Source organism: Grampus griseus, assembly GCF_964374135.1.
Source record: "Grampus griseus genome assembly, chromosome: 17".
NCBI lineage: Eukaryota > Metazoa > Chordata > Mammalia > Artiodactyla > Delphinidae > Grampus > Grampus griseus.
Genome location: NC_139011.1, coordinates 38,313,354 through 38,329,081, shown reverse-complemented (window position 1 = coordinate 38,329,081; position 15,728 = coordinate 38,313,354). Strand labels below are relative to the sequence as shown.

Here is a 15,728-nt window from a genome sequence, read left to right as displayed (position 1 = left end):
ACATTGCTCATCCTGCCCTGGAGCCTGGGTACCCACACCCAGAGGTAGTCAGCTATGCTCTCCCTTTCTCTCTGAGCATCCTACTTATCTTTTTAGTCTGCCTATTTTGTTGTATCCTGTTATTATGTGTCTGTACGCCTGCTGTTAACAGCTGGGAGTCTTCCTTCGTCATATTCCCAGAGCCTGACACACAATAGGTTCTCACTAAATATTTGTTCAAAGATTGGCTTTATTTAACTGCTCTACCTAACAGGTCTAAATATGTGGAATCTGCATTTCTTCCTCACTGGAGTCAATTATTTGTCTTGCTGAGATCCAAACTATAGATTTCCTCTGATTCTCCTGATCTATCCTAACTAGGAGTAAAAACATAAATTGTGCGTGCTTTTTTTCCCTTCTCAGTCTCCTGCTGGCTCAAAATCATCAAGTTCTCCCTACCGCCACCCCCGCTTTCTGTAATCATAAAACTGCTTTTCTCCCTTTGAAACTCTTGGTGAGCTAGTTTTTTCACTGGCCCTTTATGACCTTTGAATCACGTTCCAAAGTGTTTCTGGTCACTCTTAGGGAATTAAAGAAACCCCTCTGGTTAGTCCTAGTTGCAAAACCAGTTTTAGCTCTCGGCTCCTTGCCACTTTCTCCAACGTTACTCTGGTCATCCCTCCTTTGAGGGATCATTATTGGAGTATTCGTGTCCTCCACTGTATCTCAGCCATTCACCTCTCTTACCATACTCCTGACCCTGTGATTATAATAACTGCAGTCCCTTCATCATCTCAATTTAAACCTCCTATTTCCCCAGCTCACCCCTTCTAGGATTCAACAATGCTGTGACCTCATCTGGACTTTCAATCCATTGGCCCTGCTGCTTTTTCTCTGCCCTTCACTCCTTCCTGTCTTCTACTTCCTGTTCCCCCAGTTTAATTTCAGAGGAAATCTTTATAGTCGTTCTGTTGCCTACCTTTGTCGCTCTCCTGATTCATCACTCTCGCTTGGCTAAATGACAACCCTGGTTATATCAACTTTTGCCTGCTTTTCCCCTGTTCCTGTGCAGCTGGGCGTAGCCGGAGCAAGACACACCACATGCTATCAGTGTCCCTTCAGTTTCGTGCTCACCACCCTCAAGTTGGCCTTTAATGTCACCTGGAAATCATACTTCAGTCCCCTCGTCCATCCACTCTTGCACTGTCCTAGAAAATATTCCATTTTTTCCCCTTGTATCATTATATTTTTTACAGTTCTTTTTTTTTTTTTTTAAATGAGGGTGTGCTTTTTCAAACGCCAGTAGAAGGCTGATATTTTTTATTGAGTGCAGTGACTTTATGAGGTAGGCGCTATTGTCCCTGGTTTACGGCTGAGGAGACTATTACTTTTTTTAGAAGATGTTGGGGGTAGGAGTTTATTAATTAATTAATTTATTTCTGCTGCGCCGGGTCTTCGCCTCTGTGCTAGGGCCCTCTCCAGTTGTGGCAAGCGGGGGCCACTCTTCATCGCGGTGCGCGGGCCTCCCACTATCGCGGCCTCCCTTGTTGCGGAGCACAGGCTCCAGACGCGCAGGCTCAGCAGTTGTGGCACACGGGCCCAGCCGCTCTGCGGCATGTGGGATCCTCCCAGACCAGGGCTCAAACCCGTGTCCCCTGCACTAGCAGGCAGACTCTCAACCACTGAGCCACCAGGGAAGCCCCCACAGTTCTTTTTTTAAAGTGCCCACAAACCATCTACTTGTGGGAACTTTGCTGGGAATTGTTAGGAAGCATCGCATTTTCTGAAATCCATTTCCATTCTCCACCCCACCCTGGGCATTTGCCTGTTGTCCAGATCATGTCTCTCCTGTTCCGTCAACGATCGGGGATCGACTTTCTGTCATACCTGTCCCATTCTTCCGCCTCCCCCAGGGCCCTGCTCCTACAGCTCTCACAGTAGGCAAGTTAAGTGCATGAGAATGTGAACCACTAGCAGCCCCATGTGCTGAGCCGCTGCTATTCAGAGAGGCAAGCATCTGTTTTCATCATTTTATTAAATCTTAAAAAAACACAAATAGGCATTTAGCAGGGGAGAAGCAGTTGGCAGGAGACAGGCAATTTTGAGCCATAGCTTTCAGGCCCTGATTCCAGGGAAGGAAAGAATTGACCCCAGAGAGCCAGTGCAGTTCTGGTGCATCTGGGAAAGGCAGGTCTAAAAGGACAGAATCCTTTCTGAGCATTGCTTGGTGGTTAAGAGTATGGACTACGGAGCCAGACAAGATGAGTTCAGAGCCGGGCTCCTCCTAAGTATGAGCCCCTGAGCTAGATATCTAAGCTTTCTAGACGCATTGTTCTCATCTGTAAATTGGGAATAGTACCTACTTGCTAAGTTGGGTGTGAAGAATAAATAAGCCATCCCGTGTAAAAGTACTCTGAACAAGGCCAGGTACTTATTAAGTGCTCAATAAACAGTACCTATAAATTATTATTATATTCTCTTTTGAGTATCCCGATAGCCCTGTGAGGTATTGTTATTCTCATTTCGCAGAAGAAGAGACTGAGGGTCAAAGAGGTGAAGGAGAGGTTTAAGACCACATGGACAGAAAGTGGTATTGGCTGGGCTTGCCCTGAGGTCATAGGACTCTGCTGCTGTTTCACTGAGCATTTCAGAGCCCCTTTCAGTCTCTGGATGAAATGATTTTACCCTTGTCATCGAGATTCACATATCTTCCTTCTCCAAACATGCCCTGACCTCTCCAGGCAGATGGTACCAAATATTTACTGTACAATTACACGGCCGTAATTAGATCGAGCTGCAGCAAGGGAGACCGATTAGCCACAAATCTACAATCCTGAGAGGAAGGAAATAGTTCCAAGGCTGCACGTTGTAATCCTGCTGGGGTGGGAATGTTGCTTAAAATTGTTCGGGTTCAGGTTCACCTTCTCTGCAGGGTGAAGAGACACTTGTTTGCCCATTGAGTAGGCTGCAGAGTCAAGCTGACAGAACTGGAAGTCCTGTTCACAAGCTCAGACCGTTACTCTTTTGGTTCAAGGGATGACGTTTTTATGATGTGCCCAGAAACCCTCTTCCAACTGCTGTGGAAAGTCTGTTGTGAGGGGCAAGGAGGAAGATCGTGTGTGTTCTTCTCACAGGCTGAGACAGGGAGGGAGGCTGTTTATCAGAACCAGTATGTGAAAGGAACACGCACAGAGGAGAGTCCATTTTCTGGAAACATCTCTCAGCTGTCCCCGTGTGGAGAAACTGTGAGGCAAATATTTCAGAATGTCCCCAAGTATTTACAGAGCGCGTATGGTAATGCCAGCGGTATTGAGAGTTTTCCCGGATGCCCACCATGACATGGGGAAAAGGCACCAGGATGGTCCCAGGTCTGACCCTAATGAGCCATGAGGCCTCGTGGAGATAGAGTCACCTCCCTGGGCCTCAGTTTCCCCTTCTGTAAAGTGAGTAACTTGGACTCTATTTAGACCCTCCAGCACTAAGATCTTATTAGTCTGTGAGTCCATGGACCAGAAGTTCAAAAGTGGCTATGCTCCCTCATAAAATGGCAAAGATTTGGGTCCTAGAATCTGTGACTCTGTTAGCAGGACCCAGAGACCTGCTCTAGCACTTTTTGACTTTGTGGTTTTAATCCACCTCCTTGAATTGCCTGCTCTGACTCAGTCCCTTCCACCTGAAACCTTGGCTCCACCACCCAGAATTCCATTTAACTCCACAAATGTTGACTGAAGACTGACTGTATTCCCACCGCATGGCTATAGAGATGATTAGTTTCCCACGTTGGGGAGTTCACAGTGAGATATGAGGTCAAGACTTGCCAGAACTTCGTTTCTCCGGAAATCTCTCTAGTTCCTAAACTAGTGGTTTCTCAGAGTGTGGTGGTCCTTGGACCAGTGGCATCAACTTCACCCAGGAACTTGCTAGAAATGCACATTTTCAAGTGCCAGCCTAGACCTACAGAATCAGAAATTCTGGAAGTGAGGCCCAGTGACCTTAGTTGTTTTTTTTTTTTTTTTTTTTTTTTTTGCGGTACGCGGGCCTCTCACTGTTGTGGCCTCTCCCGTTGCGGAGCACAGGCTCCGGACGCGCAGGCTCAGCGGCCACGGCTCATGGGCCCAGCCGCTCCGCGGCATGTGGGATCTTCCTGGACCGGGGCACGAACCCACATCCCCTGCATCGGCAGGTGGACTCTCAACCACTGCGCCACCAGGGAAGCCCTGACCTTAGTTTTTAACAAGTCTTCCTGGGAACTGGGAGGCACCTCGAGCTTGAGAACCACTGAACTGGCCCTTTCAGGGACAAGCTGCAGTGCTGTGGTTCTGAGCTCTCGAGGGACCTGAGGAGATATCCTGAAGAAACTCGGTCACTTGGGCTGCCAGGACTCGTCGTTTTCAACTCACAATCACTGCTCTCTGGAGGTTCCCTCCAACTCTATTTCGAACCTTTGTGGTGTTTTTGTGAATGCCAGGCATTGTGGAAACTCCCCATTTGTTTTGATGGGAACTAATCCAGTTGAGCACATAATTCCCCGTGGAACTTCCAGGCTTCCCTCTAAATTGATTGCGATGCTTCCTGGGATGCTGACACCATGACTGAGACCCACAGTAAAAATCCCAGTCCCAGAGGACCCCCTGCTTCCAAAGATTTCCAGAGGAGGAGAGTTCTTAGGGAGCCAGTCTGCAGACTCTATCCCTCTCTCCCTTCCAAGGAGTCTTTCATTAATATCCTCCTCCATGGCAGGGTCTGGGCTGGTTCCGGTCCTCCTGAGCAGGTGGAGATGATTGGGTCACATTCTCCTTGCATGAAGTTCTGGCTGAAATGGGGGGCAGGTGTGGCTCCTGGAGTGGCCTCAGTCCTGACCCTTGTCCTCTTTCCTGGGGCACGCAGGTCTGTCATGCTGTGCTCTGGCCCAGGACCGTGTGCTGGACTATAGACACCTCTGTGAAAATTAGAGAAAGGCACTCCCTCCAGGTGCCTCTCAGGGTGGACGCAGCCCCTGGGGCTCAGGGCTAGCCTGGATTTCAGGCCCCTTGCTTCCCTGGGCAGGCGCCTGTGTGCAGCATGAACTACACAGCAGCAGCAGCCCTGCCCCTCCCCAGCCTGGGCCTAGGAAGGTGTGGACTGTGGGGCCGATGTGGGCCGAGCAGAGCCTGCATATGCAGCTCCCACACATTGGGGCTTTCCACATGCTGGGCCCAAGGCTAAGCTCTTTACCCACAGCATTTCCTCAGATCCTCACAACCACCCAGTGAGGTGGGTGTTGGTGTTGTCTCAATATAGGTTTTCTTTTTCTAAATTGTAAGAGATTTTCAAACTCTCAGTGCCTTCATGTTCTCATCTGTCCAATGGGTACGGTACTCCTAGCTCTTTTCTTAAGAGCTTATTCTAGAAATCAAATGAGACCGTAGTGATGATGAAAGCTCTCTGGAGTAAAGACGTTAAAACACCCTGCAAATGTCAGGGTTGATATTGATCTTACCCCTGCGCCCTCAAAGGCAGTTTCTGGGAGCTCTGGTTTGAGAAACTCACCTTAAGTTCACCCAGCCTCCAGTGTTATATGTGGGTGCCACAGAAGGTTGGCTTTCTGCCATGATGCTGGCATGCGGGCGTGCTTCCTCCCCTAAAATTGTTAGACTTGTGAGACTGCAACGGATGAGGTGTGTGTGCAGGTGCTCAGGGGCGAGTCGCGACCTGGCAGGCCCGCGTGGATGGGATGACCTCACCCGCCTTTCCCACTTCTCATGTCAATGACTGGGTTCACTGCTTCATTTCTGGTTTTCTCCCTCTTTCTTGCAGCTGCAGTGATCGGGATTTAGGGCAAGCATTTGAGATCCCTTTTCTAATCCCTATCAAATCCGGATTTAGCAGTGGGAGGTCTGGGAAAGAGAGGGGGAGGGAGGGGCTGGAGGCCATAGCTCAGAACATCTGAGAAATCCCAGCAGGAACGCCCAGCCTCCACCCTGTGAGGCCAGAGGCCTCTCATCTCATCCAATCTCACCCGCTTCCCAGAATGCCTTCTTGCTTGCGCGCTTGATGAATGAGTATGGCGATTGTGGTGGTGAGGGAGAGACTTCGACATTTACCTTCTTCCAATTTAACTGTGCCCTTTGTTGACATGTTTCTTGGCCAGGTACCTTCTCCATTTCCACTACTGCCCCCACCTCTCTCCCCCGACCACCCACCCCTGGTTGAGATTAAGTTTCTCTCTCAACCAGATTTGTACAGAAATGGTCTGGATCATCCACCCTGCAAACCCCTGCCTGACTCAACTGTTTTTTGTGGGTTTTTTTGTTTTTTTTTAAAAAAACTGAGGTATAGTTGATGTACAATATTTTATAAGTCACAGGTGTGCAACATAGTGATATCACAGTTTTTAAAGGTTATACTCCATTTATAGTCATAAAATATTGGCTATATTCCCTGTGCTGTACAATATATCCTTGTAACTTATTCATTGTATACATAGTAGTTTGTACCTCTTTATCCCCTCCCCCTATATCGCCCCTCCCCCTTCCCTCTCCCCACTGGTAACCACTAGTTTGTTCTCTACATATGTGAGTCTGTTTCTTTTTTGCTTTATTCACTAGTTTTATTTTTTTAGATTTCACATATAAATGATATCATACAGTATTTGCCTTTCTCTGTCTGACTTATTTCACTTAGTGTAATGCCCTCCAAGTCCATGCACGTTGTTGCAAATGGCAGAATTTCATTCTCTCTGTGGCTGAGTAGTATTGCAGTGTGTGTGTGTGTGTGTGTGTGTGTGTATACACATACACACACACACACACAGACACGCCATATCTTCCTTATTCATTCATCTGTTGATGGACACTTAGGTTGCTTCCGTATCTTGGCAATTGTAAATAGAGCTGCAATGAACATTGGGGTGCATATATCTTTTTGAATTAGTATTTCTCTTTTTATCAGATATATTCCCAGGAGTAGAATTGCTCGGTCATATGGTAGCTCTATTTTTAGTTTTTTGAGGAACCTTCATATTGTTTTCCACAGTGGCTGCACCAATGTACATTCCCACCCACAGTGTAGGAGGGTTCCCTTCTGTCCATATCCTCTCCACAAACTTCTGCCCCACTCAGTTGACTTTTTATTATGTAACTTCCCTACAGAAGAGACGTTACATAATGCTAAGCATATTATGCCCATCACCTGTGGCATCATGTACAAATTTCAGTCTGAATTTAAAGTCATTTTGTAACTGGCTTCATGCTACCCCTCCAACTTAATTCCTGTCCATAACTCCTAGCAGGGCCTTTACCACTCGTTCTTTTATCCACTCTATTCATGCCATCTTGGGCTTTTGTTCATGTGTCCGTCTCCATGTGTTCCTTCTCAGTCCAAACACTATGCATCTGTAAAGCCAGCTTGTGTCCCATCTCCTTGACTCCAGCCCACTGATATCCCTGTTCTCTGAACATCTAGTGTCAGCACCACATAGTTTCATACTAGTTATTCTTTCCTTGTTCCAGTAATTAAGTCTCCCCAGGTAGACTGTAAGCTCCTTGATTTGGGTCGTCCCCCCTAAGTGTCTTCTTTTTAAAAAAAAAAAAAATTATTTATTTATTTATTTTATTTTTGGCTGTGTTGGGTCTTCGTTGCTGCGTGCGGGCTTTCTCTAGTTGCAGTGAGTGGGGGCTACTCTTCGTTGGGGCGCACGGGCTTCTCATTGCGGTGGCTTCTCTTGTTGTGGAGCATGGGCTCTGGGCTCGCAGACTTCAGTAGTTGTGGCTTGCAGGCTCAGTAGTTGTGGCTCGTGGGCTCTAGAGCACAGGCTCAGTAGTTGTGGCGCACGGGTTTAGTTGCTCTGCGGCATGTGGGATCTTCCCAGCCCAGGGCTCGAACCCGTGTCCCCTGCATTGGCAGGCGGATTCTTAACCACTGCACCACCAGGGAAGCCCCCGCTAAGTGTCTTCTATACTCCCTGCAGTATCCAGCCGAGCCTATGTGCTGTGCAGTAAATGATAAAGTAATTTTGACCCTGCTCAGGTGTTTGCCAACCTGAAAACTGCATTGATGACTTTCTAGAAACTGAAGTTCATTTATCTTGTAAAAAGAAATAGTATCTTTGTTGCCAATACCCATGATCACCCAGTCATGCACATATACACCCTTACAACCTTCCCAAGGGGGGAAGAAAAACGATGAAGACGGGAGGTTTGAAAGGTGATCCCTGGCCCTAGGATTTCCAACCTGCACTGGGTCCTTAACACCCTTCTTTTCTTTCCTTTCCTTTTCTTTTCTTTATTTTTAATTGAAATATATTTGATTTACAATATCGTGTTCGTTTCAGGTATACAGCACAGTGATTCAGTTATACATATATATGTATATATAACTTCTTCAGATTCTCTTCCCTTATACGTTATTACAAAATACTGAGGAGAGTTCCCTGTGCTGTACAGTGGGCTCTTGCTGGTTACCTATTTTATATATAGTGGTGTGTTTATGCTTAACACTCTTCTGATGCGTTTGCCCTCCCCTCTTTCCCCAGAGAGCTCCTGTGAGAACAAGCGGGCAGACGTGGTCTTCATCATTGACAGTTCCCGCAGCGTCAACACCCACGACTATGCAAAGGTCAAGGAGTTCATCGTGGACATCTTGCAGTTCTTGGACATTGGCCCTGACGTCACCCGTGTGGGCCTGCTCCAATATGGCAGCACCGTGAAGAACGAGTTCTCCCTCAAGACCTTCAAGAGGAAGTCCGAGGTGGAGCACGCCGTCAAGAGGATGCGGCATCTGTCCACGGGCACCATGACGGGGCTGGCCATCCAGTACGCCCTGAACATCGCATTCTCAGAAGCAGAAGGTGCCCGGCCACTGAGGGAGAACGTGCCGCGGGTCATAATGATTGTGACCGACGGGAGGCCCCAGGACTCGGTGGCTGAGGTAGCCGCAAAGGCCCGGGACACAGGCATCCTGATCTTTGCCATTGGCGTGGGCCAAGTGGACTTCAACACGCTGAAGGCCATCGGCAGCGAGCCCCACGAGGACCACGTCTTCCTGGTGGCCAACTTCAGCCAGATGGAGTCACTGACCTCAGTGTTCCAGAACAAGTTGTGCAGTAAGTCCTGTTTCTCTGTGGCTTTTCTCAGGGGATCGTTAGGATGAGTTCATTCATCTTCCAGTGTTCATTCTGTGCTAACCTGGTCCCAGGTACCGGGCTGGCAAGGGGTGTTTAGCAAAGGCCAAGGTAGACACAGTGTTCTCTTGGGGCTCACGCTCTGGCCAAGGAGACATATTAAGGATGCAGTTATACAAATACGTAAGTAACTGCAGTTGTAACAGTGTAACAGAGGAAGAATTCAGGACAGGACCTGACCTAGGCCAGGGGGCTCAGGGAGATTTCCCTGAGGAAGGGACGTTTACACTCAAACTGCAGAACGAGTAACAGTAGGTAGGGGAAGTTTTTCTCCAGCATATTGGCTTGCCCTGGCATTGCCTAGGTTGGAATTCATGAGGTGTAGTAAGCATGGGAATGGGAGGGCAAAAATAATAACATAACTTCTCCTTGGATGGTGTGGAATACTGAGCATTTTTGCCCCATGGTGGTGCTAGCAGTGGATGTTTTCTCAACCCAGAAAGAGGCCCAGTGTACGGGGAAGACCAACACGTGCTCCTGGTACCTTCCCACCTGATAGGATGGCAGGTGCCTCCCGACTGCTTCTGCAAGGACATGCTTCCCCAAGTCCTTGAGCTGCATTCTTCTGCTTTAAGGGTCTTCTTCCCCATCTTGCTTTCTAACCCTGCACTCCACAAGGCTTCTTTCACACTTTCTTGCCACACTCCTCCCACACTTACCTCCAAGCCGAGCTCCTGCCTCAGCTTTCCCAGCAGGTCAACTCACCCTCTCCCCAGTTTCCTGCTTCTGCCACTGTCTTCTTGTCCTTTTCTCCTCCAGAAGGACAGGGTGCCAGCCTGCCAACCCAGGCTCCACACTGGTCCCTGGAAATGGGAAACAAGCCTCCTGACCTGGTAAACAGTGTCCAGTCCAGCTTTGCCCACCCCCATTGGTCCCTGTCCCCTCCAACTGCCATGCTTCTTTGATGGGAAAACAAAAGCAAGTATCTATTCTGAAATGACCAGTATTTCCCTGGAGTCTGCATGGCGAATGACCTTAAGGACCAGACTCATCTCCAACTCACCGGGAGCAGGAACCTTTAGACCAGTTCTCAGAATGTGACAAAGCCTAGAAACACACCCCCCACCCCCGCCACCAACCTCCCCCCGACCCTGTCAAAGCCTCAGGAAGGAAGTACGGTGTGCTTTTGACGTCTTTTTAAAAAAATTCTCTGCTGAAAACTAACTTCAAAAAGCAGAGACGCCATTAATTCTTGACTCCAAAATCAAAAGTTTTACTTAAAAAATCAACGCCATGAAGGAAAAAGAAACTTTTGCTCTGCAATGTCGCTTGGAAAACATTCAGAAGTGCTATTTCCCTGGCGCCGCAGAGGGGCTGGGTCTCTGTGGCGTGCCGTGGCCTGAGTCACCTGGAAAACTTCAGCCAGTAGAATGCACTGCAAACATTTTCAAGGTTTATGACTTCAAATGACTTCTGCAGAATTTGTATTCCCTCTTTCCTGGAAATATTTTAAAAAAGAAATTGGTTCTGTAACAGTTTTGACGTGTTTATTCAGTTGTCTTGGAAAAATGTTAATGGATGAGTTCTTTTATAAGCTCTCTGAATGGCTCACCAAAGGGAAAGGTAATATAATGAGGCTGAGGATATGGACTTGTTCATAGAAGAACCTTCTCTGTGCTTTATGGCCTGGCAGCAAAATTAAAAGTTTGGCTACTCCCGTTTTTGTAATCTTGAAGCTCTAAGAAAACATCAGTATTGTGCCATTCATTCATTCCTTTGTTAGGGCCCGGGAACTGAGTCCCTCTTCCTCCTCCACAGAAGACCAGCTCCTGTCTCTCCTCATCACAGGGCTCTGCTGAGCAGACTTGTCAACTGTCTTGAAAGGTGAAGGAGGCCCCGGGGCCTCTGCAGTAAGGATCACAATAACTAACATTTACAAAGCACTTTCTCTTGTGTTTTCGCACTTTATCCTCACGAAAATCTGGGGAGGCAGCACGATGCCATCCCTCCCTTTTACAGGACTGTAAACTTGTTAAGTGAATTCCCAAGCAGCCAGGAGATGGTGGGTTCTACTTCCAAACCTCTTGCTTATTTCATTCCTCTCCGCATTGGGAGATAGAAATCCCTCTTTTAAGGTAAACGGTTTTCTGCAGGCAGCCTCCGCAGTCCAGCCAGGCTAGGCACACCGGCTCTGAGGTTGACATTCACCTCGGAGTTTGATGGGAAGCCTTTGCGATGGGGAGGGGCAGACTGAGGTTTCAATGACCCCACCTGCCAGCTGTACAGATGCTGAGCACATCTGTAAACTGGGGATTTTACCTGCGGAGAGTAGATGCGTGAACAGGCGTTATAAACTGTAGAGCCCCATTCAGTGTGCACCATGTTGTATGTGATTACGGTCAGACACACGGAGCACCAGCAGGGTAGGCAGACGGCCTCAGCTTTGACCTGCCCTCCAATCCTCAGACAACAGTGTCTACCATGTTGCAGATGGCAGTTCTCTGGCGTTCTGGAAGTCTCATTTGTTCCTTAAACATTTATTGAGCTACACTCTGAGGCTAACAGCCAATTTTGTCCTGGGCTAGGTACTTTCCAATATGTTATTTCATTGAATACTACAACAGCCCTGTGAAGCAGGTACTATTATTATCCCATTTTACAGAAGTAGAAACTGGGGCTTAGAAAGGCTAAGCGGCTTCAGGCGGCAGAGTTGGAGTCTCTCTCGCTTCAGAACTCTTACCCTCCACCTGCCAGGTCTGAGGGTTTCAGGCTGGTGGGAAGATGCTCTCATCATAGAGAAATGGGATGTTGGCTATATGAAGTATGCACTTCAGAGGCCTTGGGAAGTCACCTGGCACTGGGGGCCCTCTGATCAAAGAATGCCAGGGTCTGCCTTGGGAGTCCAGGAGAGCTTTAAAGAGATAATAATGATTATAACTAACACTTATTGTTATTAGTATGTGCATGTGCTGTTTTGCGCTATTAGCGTATGTTAACTCATTTTATTCTCACAACAAACCTGTGAAGTAGGTGCTCCTATAATTCCCATTTTACAGAAGAGGAAATAGAGACCCAGAGAAGTTCAGTAACTTGTCCAAGGTCACATAGCACTAAGTGGCAGAGTTGAGGTGTGAACCCAGGCATTCTGGCTCAGAACCTACATCTTAACTACTATGTGCTACACAGACTTGAAAGAGGAGTAGGGGGGACTTCTCTGGTGGCCCAGTGGTAAAGAAGCCTCCTTACAATGCAGGGGATGCGGGTTCGATCCCTGGTCAGGGAACTAAGATCCCACATGCCGCCGAGCAGGTAAGCCTGTGTGCCGCAACTACTGAGCTCGCGTGCCTCAACTAGAGAACCTGCGTGCCGCAAAGTACAGAGCCCACGTGCTCTGGAGCCTGCGCGCCACAACTAGGCAAGAGAAAACCCGCACGCCACAACTAGAGAGAAGCCCGCACGCCGCAACGAAAAGATCCCTCATGCTTCAACTAAGACCCGACGCAGCCAAAAATAAATAAAATAAATATATAAAAAATAAATCTTAAAAAAAAAAAAAAGAGAGTAGGAGTTTACCGGCTAGAGATGTGTAGGGAGGACGATTGCAGTAAGCCAGGAAAAGAATGATATTTTTAATAGTTTTTTCTATTTCATTTAAAAACAAAAACAAAAAAATGAGTCCAGAGTCTCTGTTAATTTCGTGACCTGCTAAGGAGACATAACCCACAGCTTGAGAAATGCTGATGAGAGGCTAGGCAGGGACGTGGCGGTCAGAGTGTACCTAGAGAAGGGATTTCAGAGGGGAGCTGAGCTGAGGCTCGTGTGCTTTTGGGCAGAACCGAAAAATGCTGCTGGATCTGTGGATTGGTGGGGACGGGGTATCTCCAGGAGTGATCAAGACAGGAACCTTTATCGTGCAGTTAGGAAGAGATTAGGCTCTTGTGCTCACTGGCTGTGTGGACGTGAACTCAGGCACAGCAGTGGCTTTGTACCCACAGGCAGTGAATTCCCACACCAGCCACAGCTGGGGGCAGGAGGGCTCCGGAGTTTGCATTCTGAGGCCACTCCGAGACCTCCAAGAGAATCTTAGAGGCCTCCTGTGAATGAGGCCCTGTCTACAAGATGACCAAAACCTACCCATCCTGGGGCCCACCATTTTTGCCACCCAGTGAGAGAGGACACTTGAATCTAGGGGCTGAAAAATGCATGTCTGTCCTGAGCCTTCTGATGACTTGCAACCTGGGCAGGGCTGCCTTTTTTTTTTTTCTTTTTGGCCGCACCAAGCAACTTGCGAGATCCTAGTTCCCCCACCAGGGATTGAACCCTCGCCCTCGGCAGTGAAAGCACAGAGTCCTAACCACTGGACTGCCAGGGAATTCCCAGGGCTTTTACTTAACCTCTTGGTATCTGCTTTGTCAACTTAGCCTGGTATTTAAAGCCTGGAGGCTGGTTGTTCCTACCCTAAGAGCCTCACCCCGCCCAGGCCAGGCACAATAGAAGGCCCTAACAGTGTTCCTAAGACACATCTCCCATCAACCAGCCCGGGTAAAGTCCACACTTACTGCAGCCCTTCAAGGCCCTGTTGCCAAGTGTGAGGCCAGATGGACTTCCATAGGCCTTGACTTTCCATACCCAGTAATTGTTCCTTTCAAGACCCCCAGTCAGCCCACCACTCTTTTGATCATTCATTTAGTCAATCACACATTCATTAATAAACATTTATTAACATTCAGATCGCCTGGTTAAAAATCCAATCCTGCCAAAGACTTAGTCTGCTGATTAGTGATTTCTTCCGCCCAATGCAAAGCCTTGACCCAGCATCCACCTACAAGGCCTTCTGAGGTGTGAGACCACCTGCAGGCCACCGTAGGAGGCAGGACTCTTGTGCCCCCTTCAGTCACATCACAAAGGCCTGCCCCACGGGAGGGCAAGGCATTAGGGCCAGATGCTCTTAGTATCACCGATTCCTCATCTATAGAATTTTACAGGTGGAAAATTTTTATACTACCTTAGTAAAAATGTTTGGGATTCTTTTGGTTGAAAGTAATAGAAATTCAACTTGAACTAGCTTTAGAAGGGCGGATTGTGTTATATTACTCATGGAAATAAGGAGACGCATAGTGAATGACAGCTTTGCTTTCTCTCCATCCCCACTCTGCTTCTCCTTGGACTTCTCTGGTCCAGGGGCAGAGAGCATGCACCCTGTCAGCCCCCAGATATGCTTGCGCTCGGCATAAACCCCCTTTTCCTCAATTCTAGTGGCTACATGCCAAGAAAAGCCTCTGACTGTCAGACCCTGAACACCCAGCAGTGGCCAGGAGAGGGGCTGCCTCACACCAACACAGCCGCTCCCCCAGTCAGCACGCATTTGGAATGAGAAGGAAGGCAGCTTCTAGAAAATAATTAAGTGTCTGTACTGAAGGTCCCTGGACATCATACATGCCTTTATTCTACAGGTAAAGAAATAAGCCAAAAAGAGCTACGCAACGTACATGAACTTCCCTCACTTGTTCGAGGCGGAAGGGCCAAGACAAGTCTTAGTAACAAGCTGTCTCTCCAAAACCCTATGCAATGGTTCTTTTAATTTCCCTATTTGACAGGTGAGGAAAGTGGAGTTCAGAGAAATTAAGTAATTCATACAAGGTCATGGTGAAGCTAAGCTGTAGTCTTATTTCCAGAAGCCTTTCTCATCACCACTGTGCTGTCTGCTGCCCAGCAGGTATGTTCTCTGCCTCACATCTCCTGTCAAAATAATTATCTGTCAGGGTCTCGGTGAGAAGTCGGGCAGCAGACTCATCACTTGGGCCTCATACCAGTGTATAACCGCTGTGCTGCTGGTTGTCTAGACTTCAGGTTTTCTTCATTATGGAGGAAAATAGTGACATGCTGAGAGTTGCATAAGAACGCCTCTGTGCCCGTGGGTAATTTGACTCCAGCAGCCTAGGAAAAGAAGAGAGCCTTCCAGGGTGCAAAGCAAATGCAAATTAGAAACAGGATAATGATTTTTCCCTCTTAACACGGTCAAAAACTTAACGTTTGATAATCCTGAGTGCTGAAGTTTTGAGGAGGTGGGAATCATTACTCTCCTGCATTGCTGGTATAAACTACCTTGCAAGACAGTGAGGTGATATCTATTTGAAGTAGGACCCAGGAACTTCCCTGTGGCGCAGTGGTTAAGAATCTGCCTGCCAATGCAGGGGACATGGGTTCGAGCCCTGGTCTGGGAACATCCCACATGCCGCAGGGCAACTAAGCCCGTGCACCACAACCACTGAGCCCGCATGCTGCAACTACTGAAGCCTGCGTGCCTAGAGCCTGTGCTCCGCAACAAGAGGAACCACCACAATGAGAAGCCCGTGCATTGCAACGCAGAGTAGACCCAGCTCGCCATAACTAGAGAAAGCCCGTGCGCAGCAATGAAGACCCAACGCAGCCAAAAAAGAAAAAAGTAGGACCCGGTCCTAGAGAAACAACTGCACATGTGCTCAAGGAGATGTATTTAAGAAGATTCATCACAGCATTGGGAAAGCGAAACTGTGGACTGGTGGGGAAATGGCTAAATATTATGAGGACTAGTCATATGACCAATGGATAAAGCAATTAAAAGGAATGAACTAGATCAAATGTATTTGATCAAAGCTAAGGCGTACAG

General features: G+C 47.9%; 1 protein-coding gene across 1 annotated transcript in view; it reads left to right on the top strand.

The window, feature by feature from the left end:
• MATN2 (matrilin 2) overlaps window positions 1-15,728 on the top strand; it is a 155,753-nt gene that overhangs the window by 43,349 nt on the left and 96,676 nt on the right. Inside the window, exon 3 of the mRNA XM_082674458.1 lies at window positions 8,492-9,061. Coding sequence (XP_082530584.1) covers window positions 8,492-9,061 — 570 coding nt within the window. The remainder of the gene's footprint in view (window positions 1-8,491; window positions 9,062-15,728) is intronic.